Genomic DNA, 24866 nt, shown 5'->3' on the forward strand with positions numbered 1-24866 from the left:
TACTTGCTTTTCTGAAAGACAATTATTTTACTTTGAAATGTGCAAACATACATTTTTTTTTTTTTTGTATGTCTGTTTTTGTTTTAGTCTGTGTGATCCCGCCCACTGCCAATTTACCCAATAGTATTTCGACACTCTTATGAAGTTTGAAATAACAGCTATTAGTAAAACATCAAATAAATGATAGAATCAGATTACTACACTAATGGTAACCTTAACATAAACCTACATTTCCATAAAATTAAAATGTGCTGTAGTTTCATATTTAAAATTCTTTAAAAACTGAGGAAAACATCAGGATGATTTGCCAGGTGGCAATAGTGAAGTGAGGAAAGTGAAGCAGAAGAAGAGCAGTACTAGTGATGACATCAGCGAATCCAGAGGGAGGGGCTCTGATGACATCGCGAATGGCTGTTTCATCATAGGGGGCGTAACAAAGGGGCGTGAATTGTAGTACTGCGGGACGCAGTCGGACACACTTGGAGAAAACTCTCTCCAATTTTTCGAATTTGGACTGCAGTACCCATTTCAACCACTAGCTGTCAATATTACATACTGCACCTTTAATTTGCAGGATTTCCAGAATCCTAACAATATTCCCCATTTCGACCTCAGAGACCAAAATTGAAAAAGATAGTTCAAAATAAGAAAAAGTCGAAATTACGAGAAATAAAGCAGCAGTTGTGAGATAAAGTCACAATTATGAGAAACAATGTTGTGAAAAAAAAGTCACAATTACTAGAAACAAAAGTCACAATTGTGAGATAAAACTAAAAAAAAAAAAAAAAAGGGTGTTGGGTAAGTTATTCTAAAAAAAGTAGCCTAAATAATCACTAGCTACTAATTATACTGTATCTTCATTAATTATTTCCTCTAAAAAGTTTTGCATTACTTACTACTTTCTAAATCCCATATCATCCTCGACTAGGGCTGGGCGATATATCGCATGAGATTGTGGAGCGGCATTTACAACACAGTGCCGTAGTTAACTGACAAGCTGAGCCATATCGCATTAATTATCGCAGGCGATACGTCCTCGATAATTAATGCGATATGGCTCAGCTTGTCAGTGAACTACGGCACTGTGTAGTAAATGCCGCTCCATCTGAAAGCAGGTGATGGCGATTTACTACTAATCAAGGAACCGGCTTTACTGACGAGATGCGCATAACAATCTCATGCGATATATCGCCCAGCCCTATCCTCGACCAGTTGAACGATACAAGAATAGACATGAAACTGCTCTTTTTATTCTTTAAATATAAAATTGAACTGACCAAAAGGGAGTTTACATTAAAAACAAAAAATTTTACATTCAGTAATTCCTTTAAACCTTTTCAGTAAAAACTTTACTTTTGAAGGGAAATGAATTACTTTGTAATAAGTTACAGCCAACACTGGTTAAAATTTTGAGAAACAATGACGCAAGTGTGATATATGAAATCGTTATTCTAAAAAAAGTGCCAATTGTGCTAAACGAGTCACAATTGTGAGATATAAAGTTGCAACTGAGATAAGTCACAACTATCTTTTTTGCTTGATTTTAAAATTATTTTATTTACTCTGAGGCAGAAATGGGTTTCCATAAGATCTGTTTAAAAATATATATATATATAGTTTGTTAAACATTTGATGGGGTCTTTAAGATCATTCATCAATGAGTTTAACCATCAGGATCACTGGTAGACTATGACAAGATAGGATGCTCTGACTATCAACTATCACCACTAGCATGAAAACAACTCTTCAGGGTCTCGCTCTAAAGGACTTCTCTCATATCACCTTGTTCTACAGACCACTCTCCCACCCATTTCTTAACAGAACACAGCCAGTCTGGACTTCAAGTCTATTCACAATGAAAACAACAGGTCAGACAGATCTTTGCATCAACCTCAGCCATCAGAGGCACCAGCAAGATCTTAAGGACACGAAACAGAAAAATGGCAAACTACACTAGAAGGATTTTACCATCCAAAATAGAAATACTAGATACTTTTACGGACTTGAGCAGGTCTCATATCTATAGCAGCGATACATATACAGCATTTTCATGAAATTCTATTTTCGGAAATGTATCTCCACCGGCAGAGAAAAAGGCTCAATATCATTTATCTTAAAGACGAAAAATGAGGGGAAAAGTGAAAAGGAAATAACACAGCGGTTGACATGCGTAACGCTCTGACATGTACACCGAAGCCATAACATCCTCAAATCTCACTCGTCTGACCTCACCCATCACTCATGTTTTCCACCCGCAAGGGAGGAAGCAAAAGAGTTCATTATTCTAAGCCGAGACTCCGAAGCAGCCTGGCATCAGCACAATACCGTTAGCATGAAATGTCATATATTTCATGTGAATTTGAGCACAGAGATGGGGGACGTGCAGGCTACAGTTACCTCCACCCTTCACTAGCATAAACAGCCCAGTATTTACAACAGCTCAGACAGGAAGCACAACACACCCACTGACCCACAGCGTACAGCGGCACGTAACGATACATGCGGCAACAATTAGTGAGCAAATGTCCCCTCAGAGTCTCTAGGAAATGGAAACTTTGTGAAAACATTGTCAGTGATTCTCTGCCAGACATACGAAATCAAAAGTGATTGTATTCACTGATGAAAATACGATGACTCAGACATTTGGGGATGAGATCGGAAAACATGATTGAAACTCGCCGGTGGACGGGCTCGCTGAAATCAGATAAGAGCAAACAGTCTTGTGAGGACTCTCATGTTTTAAATGATGTAGGTGTGAAAACAGTACCAGAGGGGAAATGTCAGCGCATATTCTCTTTTGGGCACTCAGCACACACAATGTAATTCCATTTACCACCACTAGAGGCAGTGACTGGATAGTCTGCATAAACATGAGCAGGGCTGATGGTGGTACTGATGATTGGTGCCGTGAAGAGATGAGGGGTGCTTTTTCTTCTTCTTGCAGACACTTTCTTCAGATTCTTGTCATTATCTTCCTCCTTCCTCGGTTTTATCCCTCTCTGTTTCTCCGTTCGCATCTGCACCTCCTCCAGGTATAGAAGAAGTGGATTTGCTGTAAGGTGGTAAAAAGAATAAATCAACAAAATACACTTTCTTGTGATTTGGGCAATAGTAAAATATAACTTTCAGTAGGTGTTTAGTTTCAGCATCTGAGCAGAAAAAAAAAAAAAAGAGTGAAAGAGTGATGAAGAGACAGTATTATTTTTTTCTGTACATTTCAGAATACTTAAAAGGATCACCCAAAAATCATCATTTACTCACCCTCATGTCATTCCAAACCTGTATTTATTTATTCATTGGAACATAGAAGATATTTTGAAAAATGTTGATAACCAAAGAATTTTGGTCACCTTTGACTTCTATAGTCTACCGCATGGACATTTCTCAAAATATCTTCTTTCATGTTCCACAGAGGACAGAAAGTCATTCAGGCTTGGAAAGACATGAGGATGAGTATAACAGAATTGTCCTTTTAGGGTGAACTGTGATCTATGTTGCTGACCTCATGAATATGCATATTAATGTAAATTCATGGTTTACAGCAGTGTCATTTTAGTATCATTGAGAGTTACTATTACAGTTTTTATTAATAGTTTGAATTGGTTTTGTTTTGATATTTTCCGTTTTGCTTTTAATTTTAGGTCAAGTTTTAGTAATATGGTTGTGTGGTTTTGTCATTTGTATTAGTTTTTCAAATATGTCTAAGTTCTTATTAATTTTATTTTGGCTTTAGTTTTAGTTATTTTAGTACATCAAGTTAAACTAAATGAAATTTAGGAATGGTTCCTTGGCAATTAGCTAAAATTAAATAAGCTTAAGTATTTTTTATATTTTATTTTATTTCAAGTAACATTTTTTTTATGGTTTTAGTTCAAGTTAACAATAATAACCCTGTTAAATGTACAGTGTGAAATCTCAAAATCTCAGTAACCAGGATACAGTATGAACAGTGTCAAGTGCTAAAAAAAAGTGTCAAAAGCCCATGTGTTTGTGGATATATGCATACTTTTCGTTTCCGCTCTGAGTGATGAGTCTCCTGCAGGTTTCCATCTGCACATCCAGTCCTCTCTTCATACTGCACATCTCCATGTACTCGTGAAGATGGCGGTTCATGTCTGACTTTGCTGTGGCAAGTTCCAACTGCAGAGAAACAGATCGCATCAGACCAGGCTGATGGGCTTCCATACTTACATTTATATGTACATTTATTTTCTTAGCACTTTTATCCAACATACTAAACAAGAAAATAGCAAAACAATACTATTAACAGTGCGTATAAAACAAATGATTCAAGACTGACAGAGATAAAGTACTGTATTATCACAAAATTGAGATATTATTTTGTGATAATGATTGGCTGACAGTACATTATCTCACTCAAAAGCTGTGTTATAATGTGATAAAGCATGACATTTAAGTAAACTATCCAAACTTCTCACCTCAATCTGGTCAATAGTCTCCTGATATTCCTTCTCCCTAGACTGAAAAAGACATTCAGTGTCCTTAATCACCTTTTCCAAACTCTCCTCCTGTCCAGGCAGAAAGAGAGAGAGAGAAATCCCACAGGCACATTATCTCACTGCAGAAGCACAAGCACTCACCAGCAGATGAGATTTGACCAGAGGGAAAATAAAATACTAGATTAATGACCCCGTAGATGGAAAACTCTAAACACTTTGAGCTTTCCATGAAACGCGACACACTTCCAGCCCGCATCGCATTAACTAATGTCAGTAATGTTTGGTATCGAACCGCCCCCCAGCAAACCTGACTGAGTACCCTGACCTAGATATGAGCAGTGTGTGTGTGTGTGTGTGTGTGTGTGTGTGTGTGTTTGCATGCGTCCTATGAGTGAAGCCCATGACTGGATGACCAGTAGAATCCTATTCTCCTTTGTACACTGAACAAGTGTGGAACAAGTGGAAGTTACGGTAACACTTTATTTTGATGCTCCACTTTAGACTTTCTAATAACTATAAGAAACTTTGCAACTACATGTCTTCTAACTCTCAGTAGTATATTAGTAGACTGTCTGCTTAATATCTGCTAACACTTTATTGTAATGATTCACCAACAGACATTCTACTGACTATAAGTAACTATGCAGCTGCATGTCAACTTATTCTAACCCTAACTCTACTAATACTCTGAGAGTTAGTTGACATGTAGTTGCAAAGTTACTTATATGTGTGTGACACACACACACAAATACTATATATCTACAAACATTTATGTTATATGCGATTAATCGCGATTAATCGATTTGACAGCACTAAAAATGTTTTTATAAGAATACAATTTCTGTAAAAAGGCTTCATTTTGCTTCTCAATTAAACTTGATGTAAAGATGCTTGTGTTAATTTAGGCCATCCTTAAAAATATTCTTGTTTGCCGTAACCCGACCGACCCTGTCAATTTAGGGCCGACCCAATTAATTATTTTTTTCCCCTTTTAGTCCGACCGACTTGCCGGTTGTAAACTTGCGTTAAGACCGACCGATTTTTTTTTTTACTCTTCAAACAACTAATACAAATGCAATAAAATGATATTAATTATATTTTAGTAAGTATTGTGAATATAAATAGGCCTACATACAAACGTAGGCTATGCTCTTTCTTTTAAATAAAAACCCGTGGCGTCATCTATGATTATAAGGGCTGTGTGGCTGTATACGAAATGAAACCGAAATCGCGACACTCAGATCCACTAAAAATATGTTTTAGTGATTCTATGTATTGCACTGCGCAAACCAAAAGTAATATACCCACCAGATGAAGAGGGGTCGGCTCTCCACAGAACATAATATATTTATTTTATTTTATTTTTCGTGTTCGCATTTATGAGGAAGAAACAATGTTACGGACGTGACCGCTGAAAGCGGCACTAAAACTTTCACAGAGATCTCAAACAGGCATTTAAAACACCAAATATTAAGAATTGGCATATCGAGCAAAATAATATGATTGATCGAAAATTGTAGCCTATCTCTCCCCTCACATGCTCACCGGCAAGACGCACCGACATTAAATTTCTCTGTAGGCTAATAGGCCTATGTGTTGTAGCCCAGTCATTAAAAAACGATTTAGTTTCGTATTCATGTTTAAATAAAATAATATATATATTTTAAAATTTCATGTTGATTATATGAAAAGTGAAAAGCATGAATAAGATAAAATGATCCCGAAAATATCGGGAGACAAATGGAGTGGGCAGACATGATTTTGACCACTTCATTAAGTTTGTTTTTTTAGAAAGCCTGTCTTTAAAGTGAATTTCGTTTTGTATTAATTGTATCTTAATTTTAATCAATGTTTCATCAACCAGTTTCTTGAATTTAATAAATAAGAGGCTAAATAGGCAATAGCAGGCAATATAATCAGGACATGGAGTCGCCGGCGCGTGAACTGGAGCTGGTCTCTTATGAACCGAAAGAAACACAGCGTAGGCTATAAGCTACTTGCCTCACAGACCTGAGACATATATATATATATATATATATATATATATATATATATATATATATATATATATATATATATATATATATATATATATATATATAGAAAGCATGAAATGTACACTTTTAAACAAAACAATTCAAAACGAAAGAAAACAGACTGTTCTCTGCTTATGTAATGAAATGTGCATTTCTCTCTGGCGCGTTCACTGCGAAGATCGAGTCATCGTCAACTTCATCTTTGACACAGAAAACACTTGTTTATTAATAAACAATTGAAATGTCTCCTTGATATTTTTGACATACTAATAATCATTAGGCTAATTTTCCCAGTTCTGACAGCTTTTAGGCGCGTTATTGGCAGCGCACCCTTAGATGTTACATGAACACGTCACCACCGCTATAATATTCAGTTCAGTTTATACAGGTTTTCTAATTGTTATTTAATATATATATATAACTTGGCACGAAGTTCTGGAAAACTGTCAGTGAAGTCCCGATATGCATATTTGTTTAAATTCATACGACGTAATCACCATGACCAAAATTGTACCTTTTTTTTTTTACATTGAATCTCGAAAAAAAAATACAGACCGACCTACCGACCTTTTTTTTTTTTTTTTGTGGCTGTTACGGCAAACCAAAATATTTTTAAGGATGGCCTAACTGGAAACCAAGACGACATACTGAGTAAGAATATTATTTTTTACATGAATAAATTAATTTAGATTAATTAGATTAATATTAGGAAGTAAACATGATATTCCAAGAATATTTAGTAGGTGCATTAATCAGATTTTTGGATTATAATCAAAAGTCTTGAAGGTCCTGTGATTTTGACAGCATGTTTTTTTGAATATTATTCATTTTATTGTACCTACTGTACTTTCAATTGTATGTTTTATAACACTCCACTAACTCTTTTGTCAGTTTTGATTCATTATTATTAAGGAGGTAAAAAACATTATTTTGAAATTCAAGAATTAAACAACTATGTGAGCCAGTCAAAATGTAACGAAGGCTTTGTAAAGAGGCTGTTATTAAAAAAGATGAGATAGTGACAATTATATTGGACCTGCCAGCAAACAATCAGTAAAGCACTGCCACTCATTTTACATGCAAAAATGTGCAACCATAACAGAGGTCATTTACATAGAACTGTTATAGTTACAGTAGCAAAAACAGCCCGTTTAATTTTAAGTAGGAAAATATTTTAAAAATGTACGTCACATTTTAGTCTCTAACATTATAAGTGAGTCAAAAATATTGAAAAAGAATGTATATGATATGGACCCTTGAATTCTTAAAAGGCTTTTAATCATGGGAAAGTTTCTAAGTGCATAAATAAATGAGGAAGTAGTAAGAAATAATGCGCATTCAAACAAATATCAACCACATATAAGTCATATGACCCAGTGCACTAACCTCGCCCTGATTAGTGTCCGTTGTTAAAGTGCACCCTGGGAAATCCTCCCACAGAAGGAGCGTTTCCTCTGTCTCTTCCCAAGCCAGAGAGTCACAGTCATCCTCAAACTCACACTCACGCCTGGCAAATACACAGGTAAGTCATTACATTAGTCATAAACAAACAAGCAGTTCTGACCAAACATTGCAAGGCATTTTTAATCGCTCACAGCTGGGTCAACATTCTCTGCATCTCTTCATTGATCTGGAGGGTTGAAGGGGTGCACACTTCATCTTCTCGCGCACCATCACTCTCAGAGGTGCTGACTGGCTCATCTGTCTCGCTGCCATTGGCAGGTTGCGAGGTTTGTTTACGGGCACGAGAGGTGATGGCATTTTGAGGACTGGGAACCTGGGATAGCAAGAGAGAGGCTTAGGTCATTAATAACTTTAACCTCAACACTTTTGACCCAACGTAAAATTGAAACAAACACACAAAAAACATTATTGGTTCGACCACTCCCTCTTTTACTCTACCGAAAATGCAATACACATCAGTTCTCTGTGCCTCATACACTATAGCAGGCATCAGCAGAAAATCACAGCAGCTGAGTCAGAGACAGAGAGGGGGCTGGGATGCTGTGTGAATTACAAGCGTGCAAGATTACACGATACATATTTATGACAATCATTGCAGAAAATGTTCTTTTGGTTTTCCAGTAAAATGACTGAAACTGAAAAACCATAGCACCTGAAAAAAATTTTTATTTGAGAAGCATCAGGCATTTTAGCATAAACCTCACTAAATTTCGTTAGTGAAAACAAGACTAGTCAATTCAAATTTATTTGTATAGCGCTTTTCACAATACTTAAAAAAAAAAAAACAGCTTTACAGAAAATGTTAATGTATATAATATCCTAATATCTTCATCCTTATAGTTGCATTTATCAGATTAGATCTCTGTGATAATACTTGCATTTTAGGATGATACATGCAATTAAGCAGTTGAGATTTGCTATAGTATATATTGCTTAACGTGTGTGTACTGTATGTACCCTGATAAAGTTGGATTTGGACAGTGCCAGTCCTCCCTATACGCAAAGTACGCAAGTTGTGTAGGGCCCCGTACAACCAGGGGGCCCCCTTGCTCTCAAAGATTAATTAACGACTAGGGATGCGATAGTTTCAGTTTGATTTTAGCTTCCAACGATTATGAAAACATGATGCACGCATATATATATATATACACATATATTATATATATATATATATATATATATATATATATATACACATTTGTAATAATATTTCACAATATAAATGTCCCCGTTGTCCCGTCTGTTTTGGGATTGAGTTTTGTTTAGGTGTGCTCTTGTAAGTACTTTGTCTTTGTTCATCGGTTGCCATGGTTTTTTTTATTTGCCCCCATGTGTTGCACCTGTGTCTTGTTAATTATGTCGTCTAGTCCCTAGTGTGTCTTTGGCTGTGTCCAAGTATAAGTAGGTCCTTATTTTGAATAAGTATTAACTTCAGGACCACTAATATGTATTTTCTATGTAGTATGAATGTGTATTGCATAGGGGTGTGCCGGTTTCAGAATTGGTGATGACGGTTATGACGTGAGTCAAATGTGACGGTTCGTAACATAACCGTCGTCAGGGGGGGGTTTGCGCCGTTCGTCTGTTATATGACAACTTAGTTTGAATAAAATTTATATTTGTGTAGTGTTCAATGTTGTTATCAATAGAGATACGCAGATGGGGTATTAGTTCATCCGCAACCGCATCACAAAACTCATCATCCGCACCAACGTTTTTTGACCAGATTTCAAAGCCGCACCCGCCCGCCATCCGCTGATTGTTTTGCGGTCTATGGACGATGCAATGCTCTGCTGATGCGAGCCGCAAGAAAGCCCTTGTCTGTTCTAGAAAGGATGCAGCAAAAATGCTAATGTATGAGGCATAGGCCTACGCTGAGTTTCATTCATTTACGATGAGATGCGCTTTAGTTCAACTTCACAATGCAATGCAAGTGAACGCGGCGCATCGGAGCCTCAATGTCACGGTTATATTGTCTCATATATTTGCTTTTTATTTATTAAATACATGCAATTGGTTGATGAAACATTTATTAAAATTAAGATACAATTTGTACAAAACGAAATTCGCTTTAAAGAAATGCTTTCTACAAAGCAAAACTTAATGAAGTGGTAAAAATCATGTCTGACGATTTACAAAACAAAACTTCATTAAGTGGTAAAAACCATGTCTCCCGATTGCAAATGTTCATTGCTAATGTTTATTATTGCAAATGTTTTTCATTTGTTTAATAAATCTCATAATGATGGCACATCACTATATCATAGCTTTTATTTCTATCTCAAATGATTGGCGGTCGGTCAGGGGGTACTTGGCAAAGAATCAAATACAGTTGGAAACGACGTAGACCATTAATAACACAGACTGTTAACAATTGTTTTTAATTAGTATTTAAACATTCTCTATGATAAAAAATGTTTGTAAAAAATATTTTAATAACACGGTTTTGGCGGTTATAGAGTTGTAATGACGGTGTTCAACTATAACCGTCGGTCTCACGGTTATATGCTAACCGTCACACCCCTAGTATTGCATGAATGTAATCCGAACGTACAACATTCGCCATGTTGTCATTATCATGTGATCAGTGTCAGTTACGTCACTTTACTGCCATAAATTCTCCCGTGGCCTCAAGGGATAGTAAAGTGTCTATCGTATGCACACTTCAGAATCTCATCGGAAGAAGTAGGTCATCAGGGTACTTTTTGCCAACTCTATTATGAGTACTGTGAATTCGGACATACTTCTTTTGTCACATACTGTTTTTCATACTACTTTATAGCAGGGAAGTATGCGAGTTTGAATGCAGCCTCTGTGTATTTAATAGCCCTCTGTTTGGTTCAGTCTTTGTCAGATCTCGTCAATGAATAGTGGTTGTTCTGTTTGCCGTGTTTTTGTTTGTTTGTTTTGAGAAGTGTGTACCTGAGTTTGTTTTCACTAAAAGAACTGCTTGTGAATAGATTCAGCCTTTTAATTTTCCGTTTTTGTTCAACCCCTTTGCAGACAATAACAGTTTTTACTGTATTTATCATCAAATAAATACAGCCTTGAGCATAAAACTCTTCAAAAGCATTTTTAAAAATCTTTACATCCCTAAACTTTTGAGCAGTATTGTATATTACATATATTATATAATCAAGGCTACTTTTAGTTTACTTACATTAACATTGTTCAGGACAAAGATTGCCAGTGGAGCTTAAAGGGATAGTTCTCCAAAAAAAGAAAATTCTCTCATCATTTACTTTCTTCAGATAAACACAAACAAATATTTTTCAGTCCATATAATGGAAGTGAAATGGGGTGAAAACCACACACAACGATCATAGTGGTGTGTGAACAACCTGAGTGTGTTGTGAAACTCGCGTGAGAAGTGACAGTCCTCTGTGTTTCCACATTACTTCTCACGTGAACTTTACAACGCACAATGTCCCTCTATAGAATGCCTGTATGACAGTAGACAGAAAGGAATGATTAATCGTTTAAAAAAGTTAAATTTTTTATTTTTCTTTACACACACAGATTCATCAACTGAGGTCATATGGATTACCATTACGATCGCTGTATTATTTTCCTAAAAATCTATCTGAAGAAAGAAAGTCATATACATTGGGGATGGGATGAGAGTGAGTAAATGATGAGAGAAATAACAATTTGTTTATTGTGTAATATTTATATACCGCTTTTCTTGGCACTCAGCGCTTTACATGGAGGGGGGCGGGGGGAATCTCCTCGACCACCACCAATGTGCAGCATCCACCTGGATGATGCGACGGCAGCCATTTTGTGCCAGAACGCCCACCACACACCAGCTTATTGGTGGAGAGGAGACAGAGTGATGAAGCCAATCAGTGTATATGGGGATGATTAGCAAGCCATGGTGATGGACAGAGGCCAATGGGCAAATCTTGCACCCCTACTACTTTTCAAAAGACATCCTGAAATTTTCAATGACCACAGAGAGTCTGGACCTTGGTTTAACGTCTCATTTGAAGGACTGTGTTTGTTACAGTATAATGTCCCATCACTATACAGGGAAGTTAGGACCCACACAGACCCGAGGGTGAGCGCCCCCTTCTGGCCTCACTAACACCTCCTCCAACAGTTAACCAATAATTTTCCCAGGAGGTCTCCCATCCAGGTACTGACCAGGTTCAACCCTGCATAGCTTCAGTGGGCAACAAGTCTTGGGCTACAGGGTGATTTTCATTTTTGGGTGAACAATCCCTTTAAATGTGTCGCACAACAATAATGATAGCATAATATAGAGAAATCAGGAAGTGCAGATGTTTGTTTGAGTGTGTAAATACCTTAAAGATCTTGATTGGATCTTCACAGTTTCTTTGTTGGGCGACATCACACAGGCGAGCTGTGATGTCAATGCGTCTGCAGATGTCCATGTCCACTTTCATGGCCTTCTCCTGGATCTTACTATCCAGCTCTGACAGGTTCTGTAGGTTTACAGATTTGTGTGGGTACATGTCATTTGAAGCAAGAATAATTAGATGATTAATAACTCATTTCTATAGAGTACTATTTTTAGTATTCACGGCACTGTAGATTAAGATGATGTGAAACTGAAACTGCAGTGGTATGTCTTTTTTGGCACACAATGAGGAAAACTGTGATGTTTGTGTTTCTTGGACTTTAGGCTAAACAGCTTATGTGTGTATTGAACTCATTCTCAAAAACAAGCTATTTTTAACACTTTGAACTGTGTGATAAATCTTTTCTGGGAAGAGTGTTTGATACAAAGTAGGGTATTGTCTGATTTTCAGATAAAACACATTAGAAGATTTTAAAAAAAACAAAGTGCTAATTGTGGAAAGTGGGAAAATGTGTGTGTGTGTGAGCGTTTATGAGAACAAAAGCACAAAGCTCATATATTTTCCTTAAGTATTTCTACAGAAAATAAGATGACTGTAGAGTGCTATGAATGTAGTAGCTGCTATGAATACACTATCTGTGTATTCATCCACTACTGAACACTACTGTTCTTGAGCTCACCAGAAACAAACCTCTGAGTGTGTGTGACTTGCTGATTTAAACTCTAAATGAGCAAAGTAATAAAATCAAATGGCTGCTTAGACCAAACATGAATTCCTGTTCTGGTCCAGGCCGGTTTGAGCTGCTCTGAAACTGGTCAACCAATGCATTCCTGATAATTCAGTGCCCACTGTCCAGAACCCACTCGCTGTTATTGCATTGAAAAACAACTTTAGCTTTCTTTGAAATAGAGTGGTGAAGGGATGTAGGGGATTTTGTAGGTCAGTGAGTTAGCCCTATCAGAGTTTTAGCACTTCTGGTTCCATCGTTCCAAAGTCAATGTTTTTTTTTTTGTTAAATGTTTGAAATAAGGTTTGTGGTGAACACAAGCTCAAAATATTTTCACGTTTTATTCTACAATATAAAATACATCAGTAATATCCTCTTGTGATTTTCAACGCCATCAGCTGAACAGTAAGCTACTCACTAGTACGCTTTCACAGCCACATTGTGTTTATAATCACGCTCTTGCTAACTATTATAACTCAAGCTTTCCGGGGAAAATGTTTTTAAACAAAGGCCGAAAGAGTTGTCGGAAGTCTAGGAGGACCAAAAAAAAAAACATTTTTGTTTCTGGGATAAATGCGCTCGTTGTATGTGCGTAGCCCGCCTGCATATGATGGTATTTTGACCATCTGAGAACTCGTGAAGAGCTTATAAAACGTGTAAAGGAGTCAAACAGCGGCAGGAATCCCTCCATCACACACACAAACGAAGATCTGCTCAAGGAGACGCGGTTCTGATGCTTGTACTGAACTGCGATGGGCAAAATCGCAACTATGATGAGAAAAAACAGGTATTCTTGAGCATTCTGTCCTTTTTAGCGTCACCTTGTGAGATCATGTCCCGTTTTTGGTTCATTTACATGTCTTTGGTCTGTCTTGCATTCATATTTCATTCAAACCACACCAGAGTTCGTTCGGAAGCGGACAAAGACCATTCGTTACAGGGGTCTTGGTCCACTTGTTTGGTACGCAACAGGGTTGTGATGGCAGCATTCACACTTACAGAGCAATTGCACCAGTGTTCGTTTTAATCGAACCAAACATGCCAAGTGTGAACGCACCCTTAGTGATGGTGATATTGAAGTCGAGAGACTGTGGCGTAGATTGTTTATAGCCTACGTTTAGCTTTTGACTTCTTTATTCATTAATTTTATATTACCTGCAAGTATTTTTTTTAAATATATACTTTTAAGGTTTTAAATATACTTTTAAGACTTTTAAGTACACTACAAGTACACATTCAATACACAATATTTGTATTGTGTTGTATTGTGCACAATTTTCCATAAGGGAGTTTGGAACGACATGAGGGTGAGTAAATCATATAATTTTCATTTTGGGTGATAATTTCCTGTCCTGTCCAGTGTGTTTGAGGCATGTATTTGTTGTTTGAGTGTACTGAGAGTGTGTTTTGCTTCTCACATTGCTCATGAGTCCTTTAAAAAGCACAAGTTCAGCTTTCAGCTGTTGCACCTTGAGGCCCAACTCATCCTGACATTCTTCACTCTCCTGTAGGTCCTACACACATAGACAAATGCATATCCATTATTATTATTATTAATGAACAATTCATTTTTCTGTACAAATAACACACTTTCTTGGCCAAAGTCATCACAATTTTATTCATATACTTCCAAAAACCCAACCTAACTTCATATCTAACAGAATGACAATACTGACCCACATAGAACAAAAACGTACACAATAATTACATACTGAACATTGTAAACAATTATTTAGAAACCGTAACTTATAATTAATTTACTATAGAAGAGCTTAAGAACACAGTAATATTGACAGTTATTAATTTAGACAGGACAGTAATTTATTTTATATATTCAAATCTGGGTTAAAAAATTAAAGGTACAATATGTAAGAATTTTGCATTAAAATATCCCATAATCTCAAGACCAGTGCTATATATTTTGTTAAGTTGATTACTTACAATATCCCAAATGTTTCCAACTATTTTTAAATCGTGAGAAAATTGCGATTTTAACCAAGGAAACGGGGCGTTAGAACAGGGGGGAGCTGGGAGTCGCCGGTCAATTGCGTCATATCCGCGTTACCCTCGGTTTCCGCTCGTACTGCGTGGAGTCCTGGACAAATGCGGAAGTTGTAGTTGTAGCGTCTATCAAGCAACACACGTTAGCTTGTTTCTTGCAGTCGTTATGGAACACAATTATTCTTTACCGATTCAGCTGGTTCTGTCGACAAAGCATGCTTAATTTTATATTTTCCACATGTTGCATTCGGTAATAGTTATGTTTATGTAAGGGAAGTATTATTGCTTAAGGTTTGTGTTTAGTTTATTGGCATTGTTTATCACGTCTGGTGTTTATGGCCATGTAAATAAATATAGCATGTGTTATACATAAAGATTAATCAGTATTTTGGCAAATGATGTGGGCATGTTCGAATGTACTTTTACAACAATTGTTTAGAACACGTAAAACTGCGCCGCGTTATCACAACAATGAATTCGACATACAGTAACATCTATGATAACCAAATTAGTATTAAACCTTACTTTTCTTGCGGTTAATTCATTTTAATGAAATAAAAGTGTGATGAGGTTCAAGAGTCAGGAAGGAAGAAGACAGGGGTCGGCGTGACTGGGACTCGTACTTTATTAAAATAAAGCAAAACAAACAAAAGTCGTGCACAACGCGCATTCACCGTGGCAACCGCGACGGCACAAAACAGTTTATGAGAGCTCGGATCCACCGGTTTTCTTTCTCTGCGTCCAATTTTCTCTTCAGTCTCTCTCTCGTTCCAGCGCGGCTTATAAGCGGTCTCTCCACGCGGATCACAGCAATAAGACACAGGTGTTCGTCATTTGCACTTGACCTACTTGCGTCCCGTTCGTCTCTTCTCTCTCCCATTACAGACCGCGCTGAACCACGCCCCCCTCGCCACAAAAAGCATGTCATTATAAAAATAGAACTAGCCTCATCCATGAACATGATTTTTCGATTCCCGTCTGACTGATTTACATCCACGGTGGAGTTGAAAACGACAGTTCCCATCATTCCACGCTCCTTCACATCGTCATCAAGCTACGCCGTTGTTGTTGTTTGGAATGTAGCGCCCTCTAGCGGCAAAAAATTCTTGCATATTGTACCTTTAAGTTAAGAATAATCAATGAAGTTCTAAGGTTGGTTCAAGACTAGGTTTAACCTAATCAATTGAAACTAAGAATTGACACTAGATTTCAGATATTAAAGTAACAGAGATAAAAAGATAAATTTTCAATTAAACAATAATTGCTATCATCAAGTATTATTCAGCATTTATACTGTAGAATTTTTAGATAATCTTTTACTAAAGTAAAACTGCGTCTAAACTGCATCTAAGTAAAACATCTAAACACTGACTATTACAATGTTTTGCAGACTCAAGAGCTTCTCCTGAATCCAAGTTCATCCAAATAATACTTGATCCCAAAGGTAAAACATGCCAAAAACCTAATAAAAAGGCAAATAACACTTGATCCCAAAGGTAAAACATGCCAAAAACCTCAAACCGCAGACAACATCATTTTCTTGATCTGTTTACTCAGTCTCCAGTGATGTACTGTACACTACTGTTCAAAAGTAAGATTTTTTTGAAAGAAATTAATACTTTTATTCAGCAAGGATGCATTAAACTGATTAAAAGTGACAGTAAAGACATTTAAAATGTAACATTTAAAAATTTAAATAAATTCTGTTCTTGTGAACATTAACGTATTCTGGAACGTATTCTACATTGATAATAAGAAATGTTTCTGATATGCATAAATCAGCATATTAGAATGATGACTGCTTTGCACAGGAATAAATTGCATTTTAAAATATATTAATATTTTTACAAAAATCTAATCGTTTATTGTACTCTTGAGCAAATAAAAGCAGCCTTGGTGACTGGTGAGCATTAGAGACTTTCAAAAACAAAAAAAAATCTTACCAACCACAAAGTTTTGAATGGTAATTTATTTAAAGACTTGGTTTAACATTATTCTAGTGAAATAAATAAAACGGGGACTAAATTAAGAAGTTGTCAGGACATTGAGGTTGCAATGGAAGTTAAATGTGGTAGACGCAATTAAACAACCAGACAGCAACATAGTGTCGCCCAGATCCGGCCCACATCTGGCACGCGTGGAATCCACATGTACCAGATGTGGCCCGGATCTGGGCCGACACTATGTTGCTAGAGGTTTGGCTTGAAAAAGTGTTCCTCACCTCCTGTAGGTCATTCATTCTCTGCTCCATGTCCATTCTCATGGTGTATTCCTCTTCCCATCTGAGAGGAGAAAACAAGAACATCAGGACCAACAGCAGAGCATGACCCAACAACAGGAACTTTTCGATTAAGCTAGCTAAAAATTGAATATATCACATCAAGTAAAATAAAATAAGAGGTCCATACGACTCGTGCAATACATTTAAAGCCGCAGATAAGTCATATGGATAACTTTTATGATACTTTTATGGTACTTTTACATCCTTTTTGGAGCGTAAAAACTCCAGCCTCCATTCTTTGTAATTGTATGGAGAAACGCAACCGATACATTCTTCAAAATTTCTCCTTTCATGTTCCACATATGAGGAGTTAAAATGGCACAAGGGCGAGTAAATGATGGCAAAAGTTTTAAAATCGGTTTATGCTAAAATCCAAAGCAATGCGAGACAATTTAATATTGCTCTTGTAAAGCAGGAAAAAACGAATACAAAACATGTATTTTTCCCGTTACAGAAGGTACATTTGTGTGTGTGATCTTCACACGCAAGTGTTTTTGTTTCTGTGAGTATGCTAGCTCAACTTAAGTACATCCATTCAGTCCTTTAATGATCCATCAGCCCAGTCAGCTCTACAGTAATTTACTGTGTGGCTGTTCAACAGTAATATTGTCCAGTGCAGTAGTATAGTGTAATGAGGTGGAACCCAACAAGCCCTGTCCTTATGTAAGATCTACTTAACATTCAAAACATTGCAGCAGCCTCTACATTTATTAAACATCCTCACTGGACTGCAAGGTTACTTTGAGACCGTGCATTACTGCCAATTCAAGGTGCAAACATTCAATTATTACTGAGGAGAGTGACAGATAATGCGAGCGACGTGAGGAGAGAGGGTGGAGGGAGAGAGCGAGAGAGAGATTGCTTCTCTGCAGCCTGAGACCTTGTGTGTACTGCAATGCAGATATAACGTAGATCACTGCTGTTGGATGCCATGGCTGTAATAGAGCGGACTAAAAGAGACAAATGATACAAAATGGCAAGTGTGCTCAGCCTCAGATATTTTAATGTGAATTTAATATGCTTTTTATTGGACCAATAAGTTTCCAAAAGAACACATCATTTTTGTTCTATCCTTCTACATTACCGTTCATAAGTTTAGGGTCTGTTCGATGGTTTAATGTTTTTGAAGAAGTCTCTTATGCTTATCATTTCCCATGATATAAAAGCTGAATTTTCAGCATCATTACTCCAGCCTTCAGTGTCACATGATCCTTCAGAAATTATTCTAATATGCTAATTTACTGCTCAAGAAAAAAAAGTTTCTTATTTTCAAAGCTGAAAATAACAATTGTTCTGCTTAATATTTTTGTGGAAACTGTAATAAAAAAATTTAGGATTATTTGATTAATAGAAATTTAGAACAGCATTTACTTGAAATATATATTTTTGTCTTTACTGTGACTTTTGAATGAAAATAATAATTTCTTTCTTTAAATTTTTTTTTGGACTGATAGTGTCACATATAATGCATTAAGAGAAAAATATTTTGTTTCATGTAATAGTGTTATTTTTGTGAATCAATGAATCGACTCAAAATTCAATTATTCATTTGCATCACACATCACTCAAACATTTTCGTTAAAATAAATGTTAGTAAATGTTGATGTTTTGTTATATTTATGGATATGAATTGTGTGCTTTCAACTGTTCTGACTGCTTTTGGTATGAATGAGAATGGCCCCAGGCCCCATTACTCAACATCACTGCATGACCTCCCTGATGCTCTTGAGTCTAAAGAGAAGCAAATCCCTGCATCCTTGTTTCAACATCTACTGGAAATCCGTCCCTGAAGAGAGGAAGCTGTTTTTGCAGCAAAGGGAGGGATTTATGCTTTTGCCAATCTTTTGAAATTAAATGTTTAAGAAGACAAAAGGTCAGGCACTGATGTTGAGTGATGGGACCTGGTTTGCAGTTCTAATTAATCCCAAAGGTTTTCAATTAGGATTAGGGTTGGGAATCCAAAATCGATTCCAATTATGGAATCAAATACTTGTGGTCAGGAATTGGATACTTGTTATAAAATCCAAATTTCGAATCCTCTTATCGATTCCTTTGTGAGCATTTCAATATGACTTTCTGTACTGCGCATACATCGAAAGTATGCTCACAGAAAACATGATATTTTTTTTTATTTTTTTTTTTTTATTGGGACAGGACAGTAGAGAGTTGACAGGAAGTGAGGTGGGAGAGAGACGGGGGATGGGATCGGGAAAGGTCCACGAGCCGGGACTCGAACTCAGGCCGCCCGAGCGGAGCTACATGTCGGCACTGACCACGAGGCCATCGGCGCCAACGAAAACATGATTTTAAACCATTCAAGCGCGAGACGACTTGTTTTCAGTGATGCAGGCATGTCTAACTATTTTGGATCTGTGCAACTCTTAAAGTGACAGCAGCCTAATATTCCTGCTGCCGTCTCTATGATGTCACTAATCAAACAACAAAAGACGAAGAGAAAATTCACTCGTTCTTAACTGTATAACTTTTGTAACTATATTTGTAATGTATATTTTATTTATAAATTGCAGTGCTATTTTACATTTGATTACACTTTCTGTACTTGAATACCTGAAAATCTTTCAAATTTCAATCTGAAAAATTTTAATCATATCTTTGTTCAGTAGTATCTATTTGTTGTGATTGCTAATTTTTTATTTGTTCTTTTTTAATTACGGAGTGTTTATTTGGTATGGTATTTTTAAACCACAGGCAAATGCTCCTTGCGTAAGTGTTCTTAAGACTGCTGATTTTTGTTCATGATATTCAGCTACAATTAAATGTTTCGCAATAAGACTAAATGTGAAGGATATCCAAGTTTTTTGTTTTTTTACCTTTTTGGAATCGAAATTAGGAATCGATAAGAATCGAAATCAATTAGCAGAATCGAAATTGGAATTGGAATCATTCAAATTCAAATGATACCCAACCCTAATTTGGATACTAAGTCACAACAGACATAGCAAACAATTTCTTTATGTTCCCTGCTTTGTGCACAGGTCAACTTCTTCACTAACCTGTTTTGCCACACAGAATTGTCTATAATGTCACTATTAGATTTGTTTTAGAAAGGGGTGCCAACATAATTTTGTCCATACACACTACAGTTAAAATGTTTAGAGTAATTATTTTTAATTAATACTTTTATTTATTTACTGTACACATAACATTGATCAAAAGTGACACTAAAGACATTGATAACGTTACAAAAGATTGCTCTTTTTAAATAAATATTCTTCTTTTGAACTTTCAATTTATCAAAGAATCCTGAAGAAAATGTATCACAGTTTCACCAAAAATATTAAAGGGTTAGTTCACCCAAAAATTTTAATTATACCATAATTTACTCACCCTCAAGCCATCCTAGTGTCACATGTTTGGTCATCTCGAGTTCCTTTGTGTTTCCCCTGAGACCTAGTTTTGCTGTGTTCTGATTAGTTCATTATTCCCACCTGTTGTCTTGTAAAGTAGGCTATCGCATTGGTCCCAGTGTTTAAATACCCTTAGTTTGCTTCACGTGGCTGTCGGTTAATGTATGTTCCAATGTGGAAAACATGCCTTGGTTATTTTTAACACGGTATTAATTTTTTTAATCTGCTTGGTTGAAACGATGGCTGAATCTTTTTTTTTTTTTATCACAGATAGATAGAAAAACACTTTCGAGGATGAGAGCCACAGACAGCGAAACTCTGCTTACTAAATTAGAAAGACAAAGCAGAAAATAAATATAGACAAGAAAGTCTGAAAAGAGCTGAAAGCATTACCAGAGCAAATGACAAAGCAGTCAAATGGAGAGACGCTGAACGATAACATCTGTTATGATGCTGGCGGTTTTAAGACAGGGAGCCAAAATGACTTGTGCTTTTCAACAGTGTTTTCACCTGTCCTGATGAGTCAACAGACGGTAATGAGTTTGCGATCTGACGGTCAGTTCAGCCCTATATAAAACTGCTGTATGTGAATGACAGCAGGTGGAATGCGGCGCTCTGGCTTCTGCAGGTTTGGACATAAAAAGAGCCGTGGGCCTGACTGAATACCACCATTTATGAGTAATTATTTCCCCTCCAGCTGATTCTTATCTTCTAAATACTGTACATATTATGTTCCTTCCTTTTGCTTCTCATGTTCAGCTCTAGCTTGGCAACTAACAAAACCCTTTGGTATATACCAATAGTTAAGGTCCCTTTTAAAGTTCATTTATCTCCACCCATCCTAAAAACCACCTCATATCAACTTCACAGATTACTAAGAGTAAATTTATCCCATATATTTAGCAAAACTCCATTCAAAAATCTCAGATTGATTCAAATAACTTCAGCAGCCGTGAGAAATAAAGACATGTCTTCATGTCTCTGCACATGACTGCCAGCAGATGATTTATGCTCTATTTTATCTCACAAAAGTTTCAAGTCTCAACTCGGTCTCACTTTATTTTTATGTTTTTACAAATTCCATTTGTAGGATGGCTAGTTTTTTTTGTTGTGGTCTTGAACACCTGCAGGTTCGAGAGTTGTCAGGTTTGAAAAGTAACCCATGCAGGAAGAGCAAAGTGACTGCAGTCTGCTCTGCATTGAAACAAGGTTTGTTCGTGACTGATGCACAGGTTATCAGAGGTCAATGCCAGTCGGGTTCCCCTCAGCACCAGAAGGGCAGGGCACTGGAACATGCTGAAATAGCCCAGTGTAAAAGAAATAAAATTTTGGACTGGACAATACAATGGAGTTCAAAAGTGAAAATGCTTTCGGTTTTCTAATTTAATACATTTTCATCGCAAATTAGTCTATATTATCAAAGTCAAATGTTATAATTTCTTGAACTTCAATAAAAAAACTATTTTGTTTTTGCCCGCCTTGTTGGCAGAGGCTATTTATGCTAACTCCGCCCACTGACGTCTGGTTGGGCCAAACAAAATTACGGAAGATGCTGGATTGTCAACAGTAGCAATTGTGTAGGATTAAGATGCGTGGCATAATGTTTTGATGCAAATTGACCCGAGTTTGTATCCGCCTTTGCCAATTTCGCTCTACTCCCTTTTCCCATCACATATCAGATCGGAAAGGCATTTATTTTCAATAAAAATGAAGAAAGGTTACTCTTTATTTTAAGGTGACATAGTTGCATTGTACTCAAATAAGTACTGAGCAATATTAAATAACTACATGTACTTACTACAGAGTTACGGTTAGGGTATGGTTTAGGGTTAGTTAGCCTACTTGTAATTATGCATAATTTTACTGTTATTACTATAATAAGTAGGCCTACATGTAGTAACGTGTAACTATGTCAGCTTAAAATAAAGTGTTACCTTAAGAAAATATTCCAAAAGTGTCTAACGTGTGTTTAATAATAACGTGTTTATAGGTTATGGTTAGGGAGGTGTAGGTGTAGCATCAATTTAATAATTTTAATAAATATAACCATTTACACTCTTATGTTATTATTGCATATTGTTTAATGTACAACAACACTGAGGTGCAAATATCTGCCACTATTTATAAGTATAAATAGCATCTAACTACTATTTACAGTTAATGCTATATAATTGATCATTATAAATATAATTTATTGCTAGTGTAAATAGTATCTATTGCTATCTAAATTTAGTGTAAATAGCCACTGTCAAAACTATTTGGTATTTAAAGTTACTTAGCAGCACAAAATATGAAGAAAAAATTGTTTCTAGATCCCCGGAGGTCATTCAAATTGGCAACCATGCCCCAAAGCCACCATGACTCTCTACACTCCTAAAACAAAAGGAAGACTTTGCAGCAGAGGTTTGTCATAAGGGCCACACAGAGAAACTTTTTCTCATAAACCAACATTCAGCCATAATAAGCATCTATATTATCTCTATATTCACCTTCGCTTGTACTCATCCCTCTCCCTTTTGATTTTGGCCAGGACGTTGTAAAGTGCTCTGATCTCTGGGGTGATGGTGTCTATCTGGACACCCACGCCGTCCGGGTGGACCCACGATACTCCAGGGCTAGTGACCCGAGTCTCTGACCCGCTTCCCAGTTTACGAGTGTGGTTGTAGGACCAGATAGTGCCCGGGAGGAAGCGAGGAGGAGGGTTGGGAGGCGTCCCGATGCCAACGCTGCTCACTTGTGGAGTATTATTAGAGTTATTGGTGTTGGCCGAGGCGGGTTCGGTGGTGGGTGTTGACAGACTAACCGTGATGGTTGGGTTTCTGTTGGTGTTTAGGTCAGTTGTGGTCTCATCGTCAGCTTTATTGGGCTCAAGCTTGAGGACAGTCGTAAGAGAAGGCATAAACAATGTAGTGGGTCTTTTGGCAGAGTTGTTGGTGTTTTGGAAGGACAGAGACCCAGGCCGCACAGCAATAGGCCCAATAAACCCAGTCTGGACACCAATGTCTTTGGTCTTTCGGTCTTCCACGCATCCACCCGCATTATTGCTGTTTAAAGCCTGCTGAAGCTGTAACTCCAATATCTTATTGCGTCTCTCCAGTTCATGCACTTTAGCCAGAAAGCATCGAAAGCGCAGATTGAGGGTCTTCAGGACGCTTATATTTGATCCCAGGTCGTTCCTCAGTGCCATGGCTGTTGGTGGAGGAGGTTGGGACCAGTGGAAGGATGGACTGAAGTGCAGGTAAGAGGATGCAGTAAGGTCAAATGCGTTTTGAGAGACGCCAGCAGGGCCGTGTTGTTCTTCGAGAAAAAAAGAGGATGGGTCAGGAGAACCGAGGACAGCAGCCTCGGGGAGTAAACCGGAGGGAGAATCGGGATGACCGGGTCCTTCTGGATTCTGATGCTGATGGTGCTGCTGCTGCTGATGATGATGGAGAGGAGAATTCATGCTACGGTACGGAAAACTGAAGCGCTGCAGATCGGGCATGAACACCAGCTATGTCTGACTTCAAAAGTCTGACGTCAAAATAATTAACGGCTTGATTTCAAAGGTCAATAGTGTTCAGCGACCCAATGACACGGCAATGTCCACATTTAACTCGTTAAAGCCTTATGTAACGAGATAAGAGTATTACAGCTTGCGCGTGAATGCTGAGTAAGGATGAACAGACACTGATGGAGACGACGCGACTCTCACTGCAGCAAGCGATGAAAGCCAACAATGTGGAGTAATTACAGAAGCACGCAATAGCTCTATTCTAATAAGCAAAGTATATTGTAAAAACGTTCGCGAAATACATTTAAAATAGGTCCAAACGAATGTCTTGTGGCTTCCCTGCCTGGAAACCTGAATACACTTGAGTGCGCGAGTCTCTGCAGCGCTTCAGTAGCCTGCGGACATTACCGTAACATCAGCAGTAGCTGTCCCCTCTTGTCTGTTTTTTTTGAATATTCCAGAACCGAAAAATAATATTTGGTAGATGAAATACGAAAACGTATATTTATGTATAACATATCACTGTTCGAAAGCGACTAACAGCTGTCTGTATGCTATTCCCCTTCTGTGTTTGCCCTAGAGGGGCACTTACGGTAAAGAAAATATTACCTCATGCATCATATTAACAAAGCAAAGCTGACGTCACAAATCTGCAACAAATAGCCATTGTAGGCTACTTCATTTTTTACAAAATAAACATATCAAAGTCTT

The 24866-nt window shown here is 37.2% G+C and overlaps 1 protein-coding gene across 1 annotated transcript; it reads right to left on the reverse strand.

Annotated features, from left to right (window-relative positions):
• Nucleotides 1-2857: 2857 nt before the first annotated feature.
• Nucleotides 2858-24524, reverse strand: iffo1b (intermediate filament family orphan 1b). The gene is made up of 9 exons (XM_079894814.1): nucleotides 23152-24524; nucleotides 17235-17295; nucleotides 14431-14526; nucleotides 12268-12408; nucleotides 8092-8273; nucleotides 7883-8003; nucleotides 4440-4529; nucleotides 4007-4140; nucleotides 2858-3052 (listed from the first exon to the last, which is right to left on the reverse strand). Exons 1-9 carry the CDS (start codon nucleotides 24144-24146, stop codon nucleotides 2968-2970), a joined length of 1905 nt encoding a protein of 634 aa, XP_079750940.1. The 5' UTR covers nucleotides 24147-24524; the 3' UTR covers nucleotides 2858-2967.
• Between the last annotated feature and the right edge of the window lie 342 nt (nucleotides 24525-24866).

The sequence above is a fragment of the Squalius cephalus genome (assembly GCF_949319135.1).
Source record: "Squalius cephalus genome assembly, chromosome: 15".
NCBI classification, from domain to species: Eukaryota; Metazoa; Chordata; class Actinopteri; order Cypriniformes; family Leuciscidae; genus Squalius; species Squalius cephalus.